The 20,242-nt window shown below is 48.9% G+C and overlaps 1 protein-coding gene across 13 annotated transcripts in view; it reads left to right on the forward strand.

Moving 5' to 3' along the window:
- MADD (MAP kinase activating death domain) overlaps positions 1-20,242 on the forward strand; it is a 37,767-nt gene that overhangs the window by 15,423 nt on the left and 2,102 nt on the right. For 2 of the 13 annotated variants that reach the window (XM_079787694.1, XM_079787699.1), the window contains exons 16-32: positions 25-84; positions 441-543; positions 850-1,036; positions 1,131-1,281; positions 1,595-1,801; positions 4,446-4,546; positions 5,526-5,609; positions 5,909-6,067; positions 8,244-8,352; positions 8,918-9,038; positions 9,138-9,243; positions 10,366-10,476; positions 12,392-12,499; positions 16,336-16,500; positions 16,705-16,777; positions 16,913-17,019; positions 19,093-19,162. In XM_079787694.1, the coding sequence (XP_079643820.1) occupies positions 25-84; positions 441-543; positions 850-1,036; positions 1,131-1,281; positions 1,595-1,801; positions 4,446-4,546; positions 5,526-5,609; positions 5,909-6,067; positions 8,244-8,352; positions 8,918-9,038; positions 9,138-9,243; positions 10,366-10,476; positions 12,392-12,499; positions 16,336-16,500; positions 16,705-16,777; positions 16,913-17,019; positions 19,093-19,162 (2,022 nt within the window). The remainder of the gene's footprint in view (positions 1-24; positions 85-440; positions 544-849; positions 1,037-1,130; positions 1,282-1,594; positions 1,802-4,445; positions 4,547-5,525; positions 5,610-5,908; positions 6,068-8,243; positions 8,353-8,917; positions 9,039-9,137; positions 9,244-10,365; positions 10,477-12,391; positions 12,500-16,335; positions 16,501-16,704; positions 16,778-16,912; positions 17,020-19,092; positions 19,163-20,242) is intronic. The other 11 variants (XM_079787700.1, XM_079787701.1, XM_079787695.1 and 8 more) reach the window with 11 other exon arrangements.

The raw sequence follows: 20,242 nt of genomic DNA on the forward strand, positions 1-20,242 counted from the left end.
CTAATTGTGTATTTTGTGTCCCAGTATTTGGGCTAAATACTCTAATGGAGATTGTTACTGAAGCCGGCCCCGGGAGTGGTGAAGGTGGGTCTTGCCCGTGAGCTGTGCATGATCGTTTTTTTTTCCTAGCATCTCCTGTGCCTGCCTGAGGCCATCCTCCTCAGGGAGCAAGCAGATCACACGATGACCTGCCTGCCCTGTCCCCCGTGATGCCCGTGCTTGCCCCTGGGTGTGCTGCTGATGCATGCGGAGTGGCCCGAGTTTCCATCCCCACCTCCTCCACATTGCCATGGCTGGTTTCTGCCCCTGTGTGGCGCCCTGGTGCCATCCTCGCCCAGTCCTTCTGGGGAGTGGGTGTGGACCATGGCTACCAGGGCTGTGCCGACACTGGCTCCTGGACTACACGAGTGATGTCTCTCATTCCACCTCCCCGGCTGCAGGAAACAGGAGGGCCTTGGTGGACCAGAAGTCATCTGTCATTAAACACAGCCCAACAGTGAAGCGAGAGCCCCCGTCACCCCAGGGCCGATCCAGCAATTCTAGGTACTAAATGGCAGAGCGGCTTTAAGATTCGTGGGTAGAGGTAGCGATTCCTGTACCAAACTTTAAGGATGCTCCAGAGTGGGAGGGAAACTCTCAGCTGGGTAGATGAGATTATTGCTAGCACTTCCCATTCTGACTCAATCCCGATGCAACAGTAATAGTTCGTGGTGCTGAAGAGAGTGAGGCTGTGGTGGTGGGTGGGGGTGGGGATGCAGTGGACTTGGACATCTGGACACTTGGCTGGTGGAAGGGGGGATGCTCTGCAAAGGAGCTAATGACCACAGAAGTGGTATGTGGAACCCACAGTGAGAACCAGCAGTTCCTGAAGGAGGTGGTGCACAGCGTGCTGGATGGCCAGGGCGTCGGCTGGCTCAACATGAAGAAGGTGCGACGGCTGCTGGAGAGCGAGCAGCTGCGGGTCTTTGTCCTGAGCAAGCTGAACCGCACGGTGCAGTCCGAGGACGATGCCCGGCAAGATCTCATCCCCGACGTGGTCAGTGTTGGCTGGGAGTTGGAATCACCTGGGAAGAGGGATGTGGACACCACAGGCAATTTTGCCAACTCAGGCCCCTGGATTATTGTTGCAGGAGATCAGTCGAAAGGTGTACAAGGGAATGCTAGACCTGCTCAAGTGCACGGTGCTCAGCCTGGAGCAGTCCTATGCCCATGCAGGTCTGGGCGGCATGGCCAGCATCTTTGGGCTTCTGGAGATCGCTCAGACCCACTACTACAGCAAAGGTAGGGATCGTGCCAGCGGGGCAGCGTGCTGTCCACCGCGCTTCCACTTGTCTCCGAGGAAAAGAAACTTGTCCCTTGACAGATTTCCCAGAGCCAAGCTGTTTCCCACCAGGCTTTGGGATTTTATTTTCTAGGGCATGTTTATATGCAGTGGGTGTCTTCCTGTCATGAAAAATAAGATGCTGTTTTTCTTTCCTTGCACTTCATCCATTCCACGTCCTCCTGTATTCCTGCTTCCCCCAGCACACTTCCCTACCCTGGTTGGCACTCACTTTCTCTTTTGACCTCTTCCTGTATTCAATCTTTTCCTCAGAACCAGACAAGCGTAAGAGAAGTCCAACAGAGAGTGTGAATACACCAGTTGGCAAGGATCCTGGCCTGGCTGGTCGGGGGGACCCAAAGGCTACGGCACAGCTGAGAGTTCCCCAGCTGGGGCCTCGGGCACCAAGTGCTACAGGAAAGGGTCCTAAGGAACTAGATACCAGAAGTTTAAAGGAAGAGAATTTTGTAGCATCTATTGGTATGTATCATTGTGTTTGGTGTATTGGAGGGGTTCTGGTGTCTTAAATATCCCTCCCTCCTTTCAATTCATCCAGAATCCTGCCTTTCTCTTTCCCATGCTTTGCTTTCTGGGGAGGGAGATAGATCTGTGTCCATTTCTAATGTTACTTCTTTATACTTCTCTATCCCTTATGCTTCATTTGCAGCCACCCCCACCCACATCTTCACATGGGAGATTTTCTTAGGGGGCCCAGGGAGGCCTCCTGCAGGGAGTCTGAGCTGTGCCCTGGTCCCTGTGTTTGTTTGCTTCTGGGTTTCTTCACATGGTGAAGAGGCCACGTGAGCTCCTGGAAGCTGTAAGGAACTTTATAGATGCATCTTGAGGCTGTAGAATTATGATCATCTGGGTCTCTAAAGCCAGTTTTCCTCCATCCAACCATTACACTGCCCTCAAATTGGCTCCTCTGGGGTGTGTCCAGCAACCCCATTTTCATGGGTTCTGGACCTCAGGGTATAGGTTTCTGAGTCAGCTTTTCTTTAAAACTTTCCTTACTGGAACTTGTTTACATTCCGTGTTTCTCATTTCCCACTGAGGCAGAGCCTGGGGAGCTCTCTGGGTGTCACCTCGGTTTAACTCACCTCCCTCCTTGACCTTGAGTCATGTAGGTTCTAGGTTCTTTTTCCGGTTCTAGGTGCCTGGGCAGTGTGCTTCTAACGGATGCCTCTTTGCCACAACCATTAGCAGTTGCCTTAGGCTTTCATAAATGCTCATGAGGAACCAGTTTCCTTTTTAGGGTGTTACACTTCTCTAGCCAGCCAAGTATTGTCTTAAAGGCAATCAGTCCTTTCTCCTGCCTGAAGTGATGTTTCAGGAAAAGTAATGACCTGCCCTCAACCAGGAATGTGACTTTGGGCAAATCACTCTGCCTCTCAGGGTCTCTGTCTCCTCATCTGGGAAACGAGGGGACTGGACTAAGTGGACTCTTAACGTTCTTCCAGGAAAAGAATCGCTCTGATCGCTGCTCTCTCTTCTTTACCCCTGCTAAGATGCTATGCTTGACATTTAATAGTCTCTGTTACCGCTCCTGGATTCCCAGATATCTGGCTAAGAATGGCTCTCTTATCAGGACAGGCACTGATTCTGAGGGTGAGTTGGGTTTTTTGGTAGCAACAAGGAGAGATGCCCACTGCTTGCAGGAGTGACCTCTGTCCAGTCCAGTGAACCAAGCAGATTGGTGCTCCTGCTTCTGAAAACCCTTTGGCTGCTCGAGGTGACCATCTGTCTCATCTGAAATCTTTAAAATTTGCCTTTGCCCAGCTCATGTGGCAGAGAGAGTGTGGTGTGGTGGAAGTTTAACATCATCCTAGGTCACATGATCTGGAGGGACTGCTCAGCCTCTTTAGGGTCAGTTTCCTCTGGCCAAAACCAAGGGAAAAGGCCCTCCAAGCTCTAACGCTCTGCAGGCTCTTTACTGCCACGTTGAGGTTGGGGTTAGACATTTGGAGTCTTGATTTCATGAGATTAATCCCCACAAATGAAGATCTCTTTTTATCTCTTGGTTTGTAATCTTATGCTTGAGACTGAACCAACTTGGGTGGGTGGGTTTCCATTTCGTCTGTCTGACCAGCCTCTGACTCTGTCTGTCTTTCTCTCCTGCTTACATTGCATCTTGGGTAGAATTGTGGAACAAGCACCAGGAAGTGAAAAAGCAAAAAGCTATGGAAAAACAGAGTAAGGAACAAATGCCCCTTCCCGTTCCCAAGTCTCCCATACCTGCCAACTCCCCAGGCCCAGTTGGGGCAGGCCCCCTTTGTCAGCCCCACCCCAAATTTGCTCTAGGGGGGTATTTGGAAGGACAGCAGGCAGGTGGCATGTGACTCAGGTATGTGGCTCGTAGGGTGCGTCCCCCGCCCCTCCCCGCAGCACTCAGGCTGTAATTGAGGCGTCTACTAAGTAAAGCCCCTTAGAACGTGGTTCTCTATTGCTTCCGAGTCGTCAGTGGGGAGAACGCTTGCCTATTTCAGTGCCCCTCATTGGCTGATATCTCCCTCACCCATCAGAAGGCCTGTGGGCACAGTTGGCAGAGATGGTTGCTGTCCCTCCGTGTGAGTCTGTAGCTTCCCAACTCTCTGGTGGCTTGCCTAGGCACGCTTTCTTGCTTTCTGTCATTCTGTCCTTCTGCCATATCATTGTGGGTGGGTGGGGCGAGGGGAGCGGATTTTATCTAAAATGTGGGAGTTGTAGGGTGGGGGTGAGCAGTGTCCATGGGAACAGCTGTGTGTTCCTTGATCTCATTGGGCCCATCCTTTCTCGCCCCTTTGGCCACGTTGGTTTGGGAAGCACTGAGTGACCTGGAGGCCCCGGTGAAGCCCCACCTGGGTGCAGGGGAGTGTGGTTTAGACGTTTGTTTGTGGAGCTTTTCTGTTTTGGGGTGATGTGCGCAGAATGGCCTCAGGTTGAGAAGATAGCTGCAGAACCCCTTGAGACCAAGTCTCGTTTTTCCTAGTCGGGCCGTAAGGCATCTGGAGACTATTCTGTCAGTGGGGCCCGAGCGGGCAGTCCCTGGAAAGGTGACGGGGTCCAGGCCGCGCTGCTGTCCCACTCCCTTCCCAGCCTGCCCCTAGCCTTTGTGTATGAGTAACAGAAGTCTTCCCCTACTCAGGGCCTGAAGTACTCAAACCTGCCTTTGACCTTGGTGAGACAGAGGAGAAAAAGTCCCAGATGAGCGCAGATAGTGGTGTGAGCCTAACATCTGGTTCCCAGGTTTGTGACCCTTATTGATAACGATGAGTGTTAAATGTGCTATCTCAAAATACTTCTTTAAGTTAAAACAAAAGACAAGAAACTTTGAAACAACATAAATAGTCAATAATAGGGGAATGATGACATAAGTATAATATATCCACGTAATATAATATTAGTATCCATTAAACATATTTTAATTATCACCCAAGGATATGTTTATTGACTTTAGAGAGAGAGAGAGGAAGGGGAAGAGAGAGAGACAGAGAGAGAGAGAGAGAGAGAGAGAAACATCAATCGGCGGCCTCCCTTACACATACGCACCCTGACCAGGGATCGAACCTACAACCCTTTGGTGCATGGGACAACACTCCAACCAACCGAACTACCCAGCCAGAGCTCCGTTAACTGTATTTTAAAAATTTAGTGACATGGGAAAATGTTGACAAAGGTATATACAGTATGATTCCCATTTTACTTTTAAAATGTATATAGAAAAGACTGAAAAGAAGTATACTAAAGACTTGATAGTGATTAATGTAAGGGGTCAGTTCATGGCTTATTTTTGTTTCCTTATTCTTTCATGTATTTTCTGTAGTGAACATGTACTACTTTAGTGTTTATTATTGTTCTTATTATGTAAGTCATATATATTTTATATTTAAAAAAAGGATAGTAGAAGGGTGGGGATGGGGAGAAGGAAGAAGATACAGTATTTCTTAGGGCTGTGGTCGGCAAACTGCGGCTCGCGAGCCACATGCGGCTCTTTGGCCCCTTGAGTGTGGCTCTTCCACAAAATACCACGGCCTGGGCGAGTCTATTTTGAAGAAACGGCATTAGAAGAAGTTTAAGTTTAAAAAATTTGGCTCTTAAAAGAAATTTCAATTGTTGTACTGTTGACGTTTGGCTCTGTTGACTAATGAGTTTGCCGACCACTGCCTTAGGGAAACAGAGTAGGTTGGACACCCCTCGTGTGTCTGAGGCCTGTGTCTCGTTTCAGAGGACGGACCCAGACTCTGTCGTTGGTGTGAGCCCAGCCGTCATGATCCGAAGCTCCAGTCAGGATTCTGAAGTTAGCACCGTGGTAGGGGAACACCACACTGGCATCTTGGTGGGAAGGGGTGGGCTCCTGTGGAGGCTGCGGTTAGTCTCAGGTCAGCTTGGTTCTCATGGTGGAGATGCGTACCTGTCATAGGTCTGTACACGAGATCAGACCCGGAGGTTTCACCTAGGGCTTCTCCTCCTCATGTCAAGAAGGCACTTGCAGAGGCGCTGGCTCACCTTTGAAAGGGGTACTTCTTGATGGCAGCAGAGAGCTCTCAGTGTGGCATTTCTGGGACCCTCTCCCAGGGAATATTCCTCACTACCTTGTTTCCTTTCCAGGTGAGCAATAGTTCTGGAGAGACCCTCGGAGCAGACAGTGACTTGAGCAGCAATGCAGGCGATGGACCCGGTGGCGAGGGAAGCGCCCGTTTGACAAGCTCTCGGGGCACTTTGTCCGATAGTGAAATTGAGACCAACTCTGCCACCAGCGCCATCTTTGTAAGCTTTGTGGACTAACAAAAGGAGTCTGTTTTTAAATGGGGGGTAGGGGAGTTGTAGAAAAGAATGAAAAGTTAGGAGGCAATCAGAAGTAAAAGAGGAAGTAAGGAATGGATAGTCTCATATATTTGGCTTTAAAGAAAAGGTTTCTTAAGGCTTTAACAGTCATTCGACTCCATGATCTGGGGCTTTTAGAACCCTCTCCTGAATCATGGATGAGTTAGATAAGGGCCTGGAGTCCTATGTAGCAATAAACCCTATGCTTAAAATAGCAAAGTGATACCTTTGTGGCAACGTCTGTTACAGCTCTCATCTAGTATCAGTCTGCCTATTTCATGGACTAGTCTAGTTTTATTCTGGTCACTGCTCTATTTACATAGCACCTTAAAATGGCATTTCTTTTAGTGTATTCCTAACAAGTATTTGAAGTTTTTTTCATTAGTAACATCTATTAAGTGATTTACTCAATGCCAAATTCTGTACTGAAAAAAACAGATAAATAAGGCATGACGTTCACTCAAGAAATTTGCAATTCAGTGTATTGCTGTGACTAATCTCTCCTGACAGGTCAGGGGGGAAAAGCCTTAGGAAAAGATGAACTTACCCTAATCACACAATAAGCCATGATCAGTTGGAATTAAATTATTTTAGTCCTTGTCTTTAGACACACTGCTTTTCTTTTTTTAAAATATGTTTTTATTGATTTTAGAGAGAGATAGAGACATCGATGATCGATGAATCAGCTGCCTCCTGCCCACCCCCTGCTGGGGATTAAGCTCACAGTCTGGGCATGTGCCCTGACCAGGAATCAAACCAGTGACCTCCTTGTGCATGGGTCGACACTCCACCACTGAGCCACACCAGCCAGGCTAGATACACTGCTTTTCAGTATGTACCTGCTGCTTCAGGCAGTGAATGTTAGGCACTCTGATACACTTACCACTTTCTCTACAAGAGCTCATAGGGCCTTATCTTTGGTCTGTGAGGAGAATGGAAATGATCGTTCCCACCCCCATGGCTCCTGTATAAGTGTTTCTAATAGAGCAAGTGACATCCTGGAGTGAACATAAGGAATAGGACCTAGAGTCAGCAGAGCCATTCAGGTTAATGGACCTTAACTCTCCCTGAGTCTAAACAGAGCATGTTAAGAAGAGTATTTTAAATCTCTAGTGCGCCTCCATTCTGGAGGCTAAGCTAGGTGTTGTGGAGTGGCAGTCTTGCAAGAAGCCGTTCAGCTGGCACCTTCCTGGGACAAATTCTTCTTGTTCTGTGCTGGTTGGCAAGGATTCTTCATTCAGTTGAATAGCTGAGAGCAGTTACCTAAATTTCTTGGCTCAAAAATGGCCGTCTTAGCAGGAAATAAATTAACAGTAAGTTGGTATGGTCCATTGAACAAGGAATTGCTCTGTGAACCAGGAGGCTGGCATTTAGACAGCTAATTAGATTTACCTGATAACTGTTATCAGTTGCATCTCTGCGTATGCTGTTTGTACGCTTTGTGAAATGGGCACGAAATCTACCTCTTACCCCGTTGAAAATCTTTTTTGAGTGAATAAAAAGTCTAATATAGCAGAAGTGGCAGATAAAAGTGAGTGGTATATCTAAGGGGCAGATATTTCTGCGATGGTAGGAAAGAGAAAATGAACATTTATCCAATTGCAACCATGTGCCAGGCACTGTTAAGTGCTTTCTATGTATTTTCTGATTTAATTCCTATAATAGTTCCATGAGGTAAGTATTAGAACCTCCCTTTTTCAGGTGGAAAATGAGACTCAGAGAAGCTAAATTTCATGCCTAAGGTCACACAGCCAGGAAGAGGCAGAGCTGTGAACCTTGCTCAGGCTGGCTTCAAACCCAGTGTTCTTTCTACTGCGTCATGCTGCTCTAGAGAATCCGAATGGTTTTGGTTCTGTTTTTAGAGCAGAGTCTTACAGAGACTTAAGAGTAAAGATAAGTCAGAGTGAAAACTTGATTGCATGTTTAGGGGGCAGTAACAGAAAGCAGGATTATCAGATCAACTTCTGGTCCAATCCAGAGTAGCAAAAGGAGGGCTAGTGGAGAATATGTTGTCGATGATGGTGATTGGTGTGTGTGAGCCTCTTAATGAGCTGCTTGGTTTACTTTGCCCTTATTCATTAGTACCTTAGGTGGCTGACCTGTTACCTCTTCTCTGCAGGGAAAAGCCCACAGCTTGAAGCCGAGCGTAAGGGAGAAGCTGGCGGGCAGCCCGGTTCGCTCTTACGAAGATGTAAGCCAGCGAGTCTATCTCTACGAGGGACTCATAGGTGAGAAACAGACCGGAAGGTCGCTGGCACGGGAAGAAAGCTGGGCTCAGCCGGGGGAGAGGGTGGCACTGAACAAGTAGCTGCTTGGCTCTTTGCTGACCTCAATGCTAATGTTAGAGGGCATTTTGACATCTGAAGCAGGTGACTTACTGGGTCTGGAAGAAGCGGTGGGTGAAACTTTCTAGAAGAGACTGGATTTTGGTATTAATCAGTAGCCTCTGTGTTTCTGTCTTCCTTTCTTTCCTTTCTTGCTACCATGGTCCTTCCTGCTTGCAAACTGGCAGGAAGGGACAAAGGATCGATGTGGGACCAGTTAGAGGATGCTGCTATGGAGACCTTTTCTATGAGTAACCACCTTTCTTTGTGTGCTGTGTTCATCCCTCCTGCTTGGGGGAGTGGGCCTCACTTGGAGGCAGTTGGGCTCTAGATCTGGGGTGGAAAGGCTCAGGTTTCCTTTGCTTTGGAATTTGTAATGACTCCCTTTTACTGGAGTTTACTCTATTTTGGTTGCCAGCTATATTCTTTATATGTTGTATAAGCCCCTAAAAACCTCTATCCTACACAGGCAAAGAGCGTTCTACTCTATGGGACCAAATGCAGTTCTGGGAAGATGCGTTCTTAGATGCTGTGATGTTGGAGAGAGAAGGGATGGGTATGGACCAGGGTCCCCAGGAGATGATAGACAGGTATGAGGCTTAGGAAATCCTTGGGAAAATTCAGCCTTTTCGTAGTTAGTTCTGTGGTCTCCCACCTGAGGGCTGACTTGTCCCTGGTCTCCTGCTTAGGTACCTGTCACTGGGAGAGCATGACCGGAAGCGCCTCGAGGATGATGAAGATCGTTTGCTGGCCACGCTTTTGCACAACCTGATCTCCTATATGCTGCTGATGAAGGTAGCGTCGATTTGGCTTATGCCTAGCTGCTGCTGAAGGGCATGGCTCATGCCCATCATGTAAATTCTGGGGCAGTTGGGGAGCTGACAGAACATCTTATTAGGTCTCTCTTTCTGATTAAAAGTCTCAGGCCTCTCTGCAGCTCACACGTGCTTCATTTATCTGAAGCTGGCAGGCTGCTGTGCTAAGAAAGATTGCAAAGGTGATTGATGGTTCCAACCCATTTATTTACTTTGAATTTTAAATGGGGTTCCTTTGCTAAGTAGTTTTAGGATTCCAGTAGAGTTTCCCACAGAATACAATGAATTAAAAAGTATTTTTTAAGTAGTAGGTTCTAAAAAGTTTAAAAAGTATTTTCAGGATTCACTTTTAAGCACTAGCCCTTTATCATAGAATTATATCCATAGATATAAAAAGGGTGACTTATTTAAAAAGCAGTGGTAGGTTCTAGTTTGACATGGTTGTACTTGGTGTTTATAGCTGTGGGGAAAGTATGCTACCAAATAGAAGGGTTAAGGGACTTAGTGAGTAGAAGAGAGTTGTTTTGACAATGACCCCTGGGTTTCTCCTCCTCCTGTTCTCCCAGACTCTCTGGGATTGGCTGATCAAATAGAGAGGATGCCCTCCAGGCAGGCCCTCTTAGTTTGTTTCATTTTCTGTTACAAGTCTCACTCTACTCTGTTGAACTGGAAGGGTTCTAGTTATCTCTGGTTGGGAAAGGGTGCTGACCCTAAGGTGTCTTGGCTATGAGTGAGTATGCAATGTTGCTACTCTAAGTCACTGTTTGTGAATTATACTCTAAGGAACCCCGGGGGGCTTTTAGGGCCCCATCAGGGGGGAATGTTACAGTGTTGGTTGGGGATAGGGAAGAAGAGTCCCCTTAAGCCCCAGTCACTTAAACCAGAACTGCTCTGAAAGCCACTTCTCTACAGAAGCCACCGAGAGACAGAACCAGGGTTTTCCTGGGCAGAACACACAGTGGAATGTTTTCTCTCCTATTCAGTGATACGGTCTGTTAGAGATACACTTCTCTCAGACAACAGGAAACCTACCTGTGCATTCCCTCTACCTCAGCTGAGAGCAGAGCAGATCCCTTATTAAGATCCTCTCTTGGCTTCCCAGGTACAGAAGAATGACATCCGGAAGAAGGTGAGGCGCCTGATGGGAAAGTCCCATATTGGGCTTGTGTACAGCCAGCAAATCAATGAATTACTTGATCAGCTGGTCAACCTGGTAAGCATATCTGGGCTGTTCCTTAGGCCCCTTTCCATGGCACTAGTCAGCCTCCTAGGCGTGGGCCTGGTGGCCTAATGCAGAGGCTTCCACTGGCCATTTCTAGGCGTGCATATTTTCAAAGTCCCCAATTTTGAAAATAGAATTACTCTACGTGAGGCCTTAGCCTTTTTGTTCTGTGATAGGATTCTCTGTACTAAATGGCTAGTGCAGCCATTTAACATGTGGTCCGTGGACCCCTGAGGGTCCACCAGGTGAAAACTATTTTCATAAGAATACTAAAATGTTATTTGCCTTTTTTACTGGTTGGCATTTGCACTGATGGTGGGTAACACCACTGGTGCCTTAACACAATGAAGGCTGTGGCACCAAACCATGCTAGTGGCCACTGTAGCCCTCACTTCCATGCATTGCTTTCTCAGTTAAAACAAAAGGGTGTCCTTGATGAAAGCAGTTAAAATTAATTTTATGGCATCTGATCCTTGATTATATATCTTTGTAATATTCTATGTGACAAAATGAGGAATTTGCATAAAGCATTTCTACTGTAAAGCAAAATATGATCGTTTCAAGGAAAAGCAGTTGTGACCATTTGAGTTGCCAGGTGAACTGGCAGCATTGTTCATGGGATATCATTTTACTCGGAAGAATGACTAACAAACTATGGTTATTCAGTGTCGGGTCTGGCACTTAAATGTGAAGCTTCCTGATATTTAAACACTTTTCTAATGTGATTGATGATGATATTAATAAGTGTGGATATTTGATATTATGAAATATGTCAACATTCAGAAGAACTGCATATTGATGAACCAGTATTTTACAAATGACTAATGTGTGATGTTACAAACTCAAGAATAGGTAAAAGAGCAACTCAAAATGTGAGGCAGAAAAATGGATTTTAACTAAGTAAAGAATGTTCACTGATGTGTTTTAATTCAACATTGCAACCAACTTTTTTTTAGAAATTGCTACTTCTCGAGTTTTGGTACAGTATCGAAGAAGAATGTGCATATTTATCTGGAAAGGCTATTAAAATACTCTTCCCCTTTCCAAATATATATCTGTGAGGCCAGGTTTTCTCTATACTAGTATATCTTCACCTAAGCAATGTATCACAACAGATTGAATGCAGAAGCAGGTATGAGGATCCAGCTATTTTTTCATTAAACCAAAATTTAAAGAGATTTGCAAAAAATTAAAGCAGTGCCATTCCTCTAATTTTTGTTTTGGGAAATATAGTTGTTTTACCAAAAATATGTTATTTATGTTGCTACTAGAGGCCCAGTGCATGAATTTGTGCACCAGTGGGGTCCCTTGGCCTGGCCTGCGGGATCAGGCCGAAACCGGCTCTCTGACATCCCCAGAGGGGTCCCAGATTACAAGAGGGCATAGGCCAGGCCGAGGGACCCCACTGGTGCATGATCGATCGGGGCCAAGGAGGGACATAGGAGGTTGGCAAGCGGGGGAGGAACCGCAGGAGGGTTCCAGGGCATGTCATCTTGCTCAGTCCAGATCGGCCGGACCCCAGCAGCAAGCTCACCTACCAGTCAGAGCGTCTGCCCCCTGGTGGTCAGTGCACGTCATAGCAAGGGGTTGAGCAGTCTTAGCATATCATTAGCATATTACGCTTTGATTGGTAGAACAGTTGGAGACCGGACACTTAGCATATTAGGCTTTTATTATATAGGATGCTTCAATTTATTATTCATAAGCTTTGGGGGGTTATCAGTGATTTTTAAGGGGTATAGGAGTGCTGAGACCAAAAAATTTGAGAACACTTCCCTGGTGGCCAATGGCCAGTGGATAGCATGCTGCTGAGAAAACTGATATGGATTTAATTGCTGAATGGGGGATTCTTGGCACTCTGTGAGAGGGATGTATGAATGTCCCTAAAAGATCTCTCTTTCCTCAGAATGGCCGTGATCTCTCTGTCCGGTCCAGTGGTAGTCGGCACATGAAGAAGCAGACATTTGTGGTACATGCAGGGACAGACACAAATGGAGATATATTTTTTATGGAGGTAGGTGCTGACTCATGCTAGAGACCCAAAGGAACATTTGAACGTCACAAGGACCTCCTAGAATTGACTGATGCCAGGATATTTTACCATTTATCTCATTCACCTTCATGATCCATTTAGCATTAAATTGTCAGGCTCTTATGCAAATAATATAATAGTTATTCCCCATCATTTCTTTTACATATATTTATGTTTATATAATAGACTAGAGGCCCGGTGCATGAAAATTCATGCACTGGAGCTGGGGTCCCTCAGCCTGGCCTTCCCCCTCTCACAGTCCAGGAGCCCTCAGGGGCGGGAGGCGACCCGGCAACTGGGGAAGGCAACGCCCATATCACACCTCTGCTGCTGCCACTGCCGGCAGTGCAAGCCTCGGCCAGCCCTGGTTACCTGTGCCTCAGGTGGCCCTGGGTGGCTGGGCAACCGCCATCCAAGGCTTGCCTGCACCTGGGGCATCGGCTGGGCAGCCAACATCCGAGGCTTGCCTGCACCTCAGGCTGGCCCTGGGTGGCTGGGGGCTGAGGGGACTGGGGAACTCTGGAGGCAGGCGCACAGAGGGGCCTCGCGCCTGCTGCCCCGGCCGGGCTGAGGGGACTGGACGCTGCCATCTTGTGGCTGTAGGCACCGCCATCTTTGAGGGTGGGGCCGTCAATTAGCATATTCCCTCTTTATTAGATAGGATGATATAGTCACATTATCCATAAGTCAGAACAACATAAAATGATACATACATTGGGAAGCCTTGCTCTCATTCTTATCTACATCCACCTCCCCCTTCCTCTTATAAGTAACCACTTTTATTGGTTCCCATTGTATCTTCCAGTTTTTTTACACAAACACAATAAAATCTGAACATAAATTCTTATTTTTCTCCTTTCTTAGTACATTGTATCTATCCCCTGATCTGTACCTTTTTTCATTAAACATATCCTGGAGATTTTCAACATCAGTTTTTTAAAAAAAGAGCTTTTTCATTCTTTTCATAGATGCATAGTATTTCACTGTGTGGCTGTACCATAGTTTATTTAACCAGTTGGTATATGTGTACCCTTGGTTTTCTTTCCAGATTTTTGCTGTTGCTAATAACCTACTATGAATGATGCTGTGCCTGCTTCATTTCATACATGTGTAGGTTTACCTAAGAATTCCCAGAACTTTTTGATGTACTAGACGACGCTCCAACCAACAGCCACACCAGCCAGGGCTCCACCTATTTTTTTTAAAACAATGCTTCATTGAATATCCTTGAACATGTATCTCTGTACACTCACATGACAATTTCTATAGGCTAGCCCTGGCTGGTGGCTCAGTTGATTGGGCATCATCCCAATTGGTTCAATTCCCGGTCAGGGCACATGCCTGGGTTGTGGGCTTGATCCCCGATAGGGGGCATGTGGGAGGCAGCCGACCGATGTTATGCTCTCACATAGATGTTTCTCTCTTCTCCCTTTCTCACTAAAAATCAAACTATTCTAAAAAAAAAAGTTTTAAAAAAGGTAATTCCTATAAGATCAATTCTTAGTGTGAAATTTCTGAATCAAAGTTATATACATTTAAAATTTTGATAGATTCTGCCAAATTGCCATTCCTAAAACTATGCCAGTTTACACCTACACCAGCAGCATAGGCGAGTATGACATATTATTACCATCATTTCCCTAGGCTAGAAATTAGGTGTTCTCGTAAATACTTGCCCCTCTCCTTTACAAGATGTTCTTCAAGGATTATGGAGAGTGGAATAGTATTCTCTGTTTTCCACCTGGAAATACTAGAACCCAGGTTTCTGACTCTTACTCAGCTACTTTGGATCTTTTCTTCATCAGGCTTTTAGGACCCCAGTAAACTCTTAGGTAGTAATCAATTAAATCTGGTAGTCTTGTGTGCTCCTTATTTATTCTCCTCATGTTTATGGAGCACATATTATACGGTAGGCACTCTGCTGGATTTGAGCTTTCAGCAGTGAATAAGGGAGACGTGGTTTCTGCTGCCCTTGCAGAGTTGACAAACCCTTTCAGACGTCAGGTAATTAAATAAGCAGTGTCGTAAAGTACAGTGAGCACTGTGAGAGATGTTCAAGGCAGGTGTTATGGGAATGCATAGCAGAGGGCCTAGGAGTCCTGGAGGACCCCTCAGAAATGACCTTTGAGCTTAGACCTGAGCAGTAGGGGTTAATGGTTGGAGTGGGGGAGTGGAGGAGTGTTCCAGGGACATTTGAGGTCGAGTGGAACGGGACTCAGTGAGGTAGAGAGAGGGAAAGGAAGGAGCCCTGCATGACTCCTGCACATCTGGCTTGGGCACTGGGTGGATGGTGATGCCAGTACTCATACAGGGGACTTAGAAGGAGGATCTGCCCAGGTGGAGATGTTGAGTTGAGATGGGAGATGAATTTGAGGTGCCCCCCGTGAGTCATCCAGATAGAGAGAGGTCAGGAACTCAGGAAGACAGGTCTCATATGAAGAAAGATTTGAGAGCCATCCACATGGTCATAATAATTATTATATTGCTTGTATCACAATTGTTGTTACAGCAGCTAACACTAGGGTACTTTCCATGTGACTGGCTTTGTTCCAAGCAGTTGATGCACACTAACTTATTTAATCTTCACAATAACTCCATGAAGTTATTACTATTACTCTCCTCGTCTCACATGGGAGGAAAAGTAGATGCAGATTTATTTGCTGAAGGTGGCCTAGCTGCATAAGAGGACAGCTGGAACCTAACCCAGCAGTCTGCGCTTCGCTTTGCTCTTAACCATTGTGCTGTGATGTCTCTCATAATACCTTCACCCAAGGGAGACTGTTGAGCAAGAAGAGGATGTGAAAGAAGACTTTGCTTTTTAATTTTTATCATCCTGTATGTATAATTTTTTTGCAATAAGTATTGTCCATGTGTCACTTGTGTAATTAAATTTTTTAGACTCATGCAGAGCCCTGGCCGGTGTGGCTCAGTTGATTGAATGTCATCCCATGCACATTGCCAGTTCGATTATGGGTCAGGGCACATGCCCAGGTTGTGCGCTTGATCCCCGGTCGGGGGCATGCAGGAGGCAGCCAATCAGTGTTTCACTCTCACATCAATGTTTCTCTCTTCCCCTCTCTCTCTCTAAAAATAAAATAATAAATAAAAAGTATTTTTTTAAGATTTATGCACAACTAGCGCCAAGCCAAGATTAGAAATGTGTTGGTTCTATTTTTTTCTCCTTGATTAAGCCTGCCATGATCCCCTGCCTTTGTGCTTATCAACAGAGGTGACTCCTGAGGTTGTAAGGTGGCGGCATGAGCTGTCCTCTGAGTACTTTAAATCCAGAACGTGTAAGAGGTAATGAACATTGATGGAAATGAAAAGTGAGCCCGGCTGGCATAACTCAGTGGTTGAGTGTTGACCTATGAACCAGGAGGTCACAGTTTGATTCCCGGTCAGCGCACATGCCCAGGTTGCGGGCTTGATCCCCAGTTGGGGGTGCAAGAGGCAGCTGATCAATGATTCTCTCATCATTGATGTTTCTCTCTCTCTCTCTCTCTCTCTCTCTCTCTCTCTCTCTCTCTCTCTCCCTTCCTCTCTGAAATAAAAAAAAAAAAACATATTTAAATAAAGAAAAGAAAAGTGAGCATCCTTCCTGCTTACAGATTCCTTTTCTTTCAATAAACCTTCCAATGTACAAAGTGTCCAGCAGTTCAGGGTTTGTGTCTCCATCTAAGGAAGACGATGAGCATAAGTCAGAGACCCTGACCCTGGGGATGCCCCCAGAACCAGTTGTCCCAACAGTGTCGTGTGGCCTGGGATGGGAGGGCCCCGCCGGGACCGGAATGGCTGACCCGCTCTCTGCGCCCCTCCAGGTGTGCGATGACTGCGTGGTGCTGCGCAGTAACATCGGGACGGTGTATGAGCGCTGGTGGTACGAGAAGCTCATCAACATGACCTACTGCCCCAAGACCAAGGTGCTGTGCTTGTGGCGCAGAAACGGCTCGGAGACCCAGCTCAACAAGTTCTACACGAAGAAGGTACCCGTGGCCTCTGCCTGGGTTGGGGGTGGGCCTTGAGTTTCTTGTACGGGAGTTAAAATTCCAAAATCCACGTCTGGAGCCCCGCTTTTGCCTCTGGCTGTCGTGTGGGATTCGTGAAGCTGTCCTGAGGTCCGGGCAGCGGCCCAGGCCCTCAGCAGCCCCGGAAGGCTTGAGTGACACGGCTCTCTCCCGGTGCCGCAGTGTCGGGAGCTGTACTACTGTGTGAAGGACAGCATGGAGCGTGCCGCCGCCCGGCAGCAAAGCATCAAACCTGGTAAGGAGAGAGCTCCCTGAGCACGTGCCCCCGTTTATGTTCATCAGCCTTCGTTCGTGTCCGAGGCCTGGCAAGGAAGTCGGGCTATGGACTCCCTGTCTCCCAGCGAGCTGATCACCTGCTCCCTCCCTGCAGGGCCTGAACTAGGTGGCGAGTTCCCCGTGCAGGACATGAAGACTGGTGAGGGTGGCTTGCTGCAGGTCACCCTAGAAGGGATCAATCTCAAGTTCATGCACAACCAGGTAGGTGCAAGTGGCAGCCCACGGCTTCCTGGCCCCGTGGTTCCATCTGCAATAGGATCAGTGTCAGGGTCCCCAGGGCTTTCCCAGTGAGCGTGAGCGAGGGCCTCTGAGGCTAGTGGGAGAGCTGGAGCAGCTGGACCGGGGACAGGTCAGAGAGGAGGGCACGAGACGCCGACGGCCCCTTGGAGGTGCGGCAGGGCGGTTCTGTGGGAGACCCGGGAAGAGAGGGCGCCTCGTCGTCCAGACTCACGAGACAGCACAGTGTGAGTGGGAGCGTCTCACTTGGCCCTTCGCAGCGTCTGCCTTCCCTGTGCCCAGGGTACGCTTCTGCTTGGTGGTTTTGCTTTGAGAGTCTAGACCAGCTGATCTCGCTCATGTGTGTCTGGTGTGCGTAGTTTGTGTGTGTGAGTGTGTGAGTAGCTTGTCTCTATCCTACTGGAGTGTGTGTTTGCTTTTTCTCCTGCTGATTCTTTTTCCTACTCTTTCCCTCCCTCCAAGCGCCCGCTCTGCCCCTGCCTCACAGGCCCACCCCCTTCTTTTGACGGGACACCTCAGGATCCGTCTCCCTCACTGTGATTCCACAGTAGGAGCTGACTTGCTTCTTTCTCCTGGTCCTTAACACAGTGTTACCTTTTCTCTCCATGGACATCCCTTAAGCTAATTCCTTTCTGAGGCCAGCACATCATCCCAGGTCCGTTCCCAGTTCTGACTCTTCACCAAGTGCCTCCCCTCCCCCTCCCCCGTTCCTCTCCTGAGGCTCAGAGCCAGATCCGCCTGTGGGAGCCACAGCCCTGGCCAGGCAGCAGCTGCCGGGGAGGTGGACACCTGGAGTCTGTGCCTTCTCCCTCCACTTGTCATGCTAGTTCTCCTTCAGGACTCTAGCTGGGCAGCTTTGGTGCGAAGGCAGTGTGTTCTCCTTAGTGTATTGATTAGTGGTAATAGTAATGTTGTCAGTGGTACCTAAGTACCTGTCTGGACCCCAAAGGTGCTGACACTTCTTGGGGAGCAGGCTTCTTAACCACATTTTAGTGCTGTGGCCTCCACCGATGCCTCACCTTCCGAAGACAGGATCTCAACACCCAGATGCCCTCGCCGGGTCCCACCCTCGGCATATGGCCCCTTCGGACGGACCTAACAGCTAACTGTTACAAAGCACGTCTGAGCTGGTCTGGAGTTTAAGGCTTAGCCCCAGAAGAGAGAGATCCTACAGAGAGGGGAAATGAGACCCTGACTGACAGTGAGCTAAGGCCGCGGGTCCGCCCTCTGCCACAGAGCCTGCAGTGGGGTTGAGGGAGTGACACAGTTGGGGTAACAAGTGGCAAAAGCGTGGTCTTTGGAGTCAGGACTGACTTGGATTCGGAGCCCATCTTGGTTATTCATGGGAAAGTAAACTGTGACCCCCAGGGTCCTCCTCTGTAAAGTGAGGGTGAACCTCTGTGCTGCGCCTCATAGACGGAAGGATTGCACATAGCACGTGCAGAGCTCCCAGTAGGTGCTCAGGAGTGGTAGCTGTTGTTTTCATCACCTCGTGCTTCTCGGGAGAGCCTGGATCCTGTTTCAAGGAAGATAGCAGCGCCTCACCCCGAGGACAGTCTGAGGGGAGCTTTGCGCCCGTGCCAGCCCTCTGCGCCGGAGGAGGATGCATGGAAGGGTAGAGAGCTGATGGGCTAAGTGGGGGGACCCCTGGGGCACAGTGTCCCACAAACGCTGCCCTGGACACAGGGTCCGGGCGGGCAGCCCAAGCCAGCAGAGGGGCCTTCGGGTTGGGTTTGACCATTAAAACTAACGCCTTCATTTCTCTCCCATGCTTTCTCCTCCGGCCAGGAGCGGAAGGTACATGCCCTTTCTGCTATCTTCGCTTCTTAGCGCTTTTGAGTCGTGTGTGTGTGTGTGTGTGTGTGTGTGTGTGTGTGTGTGGTTTGTGTATGTGTGTGTTTGTGTGTGTGTGTGTGTGTGTGTTCCTCTGTCCTCCCTTTGGGAACTAGGCTTTCTGTGTGGGGTGGGGCTGTAGCGGTGAGAGGGGCTTGTGGGCGGGGAGCCTCTGGGCCTCACCCCCCCCTCCCTCTCTTTCAGGTTTTCATAGAGCTGAATCACATTAAAAAGTGCAATACAGTCCGAGGCGTCTTTGTCCTGGAGGAATTTGGTAATTACACTCTTTTGCTCTTAGGCCTGGACTCACATGGCAGTAACTCAAACCTCGGAGCTCCGGAGGAGGGCTCGAGGCAGAGAGAGCCTCTGCAGAGAGGCTGGAGGGCAGGCGTGAGAGGGAAGAGGAGAGCCCCGAGCTGACAGCAGGGGAGAAGGAAAGCGACAGTGGCAGCTGGGGAGTGGGTCCCAGAGAGCACGTGGCCTTAGCCGGGTCAGCGTTTGGAGGTGGCACTGCAGGGGCTCAGTGAACTGGCACCAGGTTCCCTCGGTTGGCCAGCCAGTGGTCAGAAAGTTCTGGGGCAGAGCAGTCGGGCCGTCCCCACGCCTGCTAGGTCACGCCGCCTGCTGCGAGCCTCCTAGTAGCCCGGTGCGCCATCCACGCACCCAGGGCCTCTCCGGCGTCTGCCCAGCCCCTGTGCTGGAGGAGGGGCGAGTGGCGACCCAGGCGGACTCACTCTAGGGGGCAGAGAAGCCTAGTGGACCCCAGAGGCAGGCGGGGCAGCTGGAGCTGGACGCCGGGAGCCAGCCTCCCCGAGCCGAGTGGACCTGTAGTGCAGGGGTTCTCACCCTGGGGCTTTGAGTTCCTGCTGTGTTTGTGCTTCATTCTTTTGTGCCCCTCATCGCTGCTATGAAAACCTTCGTTCTCCAGCAGGTAAAGTGGCCCCGGCTCTGCTGCCTCCCCCCCCCCCCCCCCCCCCCCCCGGCTCCACCTCGGGCCCTGCGGTGGGCGGGGCGGGCTCCCTTCAACCCAGGCAGCTGCTCACATCCCCAGTCCGTCTTCTCTCCCCACCCTCTTCCTTCCCAGCCTCCCTCCACCCGTGCTGGCTCACTGGTTCTGAGGTTCTCCCCTGTGTACTCCCTCTCTTCTGCCAGAGAGAGATTTTGGGGGAATCTTCCGACTCAGGAGAGGACCTGTGCTTCTTGCTCCACCTTTGATGAGTCTATCCCCTGGTCACCCCGGGTCCCTGAATTCACCTCCCAGGGTCAGGAGGTGTGGCCGACTCTCATCCTACCTTTCTGGTCCCCAGGAGATGTCATGCCCGGCTTCTCCCAACTTCAGGGGCCATGATGATGG

This window comes from Cnephaeus nilssonii, assembly GCF_951640355.1.
Source record: "Cnephaeus nilssonii genome assembly, chromosome: 13".
NCBI classification, from domain to species: domain Eukaryota; kingdom Metazoa; phylum Chordata; class Mammalia; order Chiroptera; family Vespertilionidae; genus Cnephaeus; species Cnephaeus nilssonii.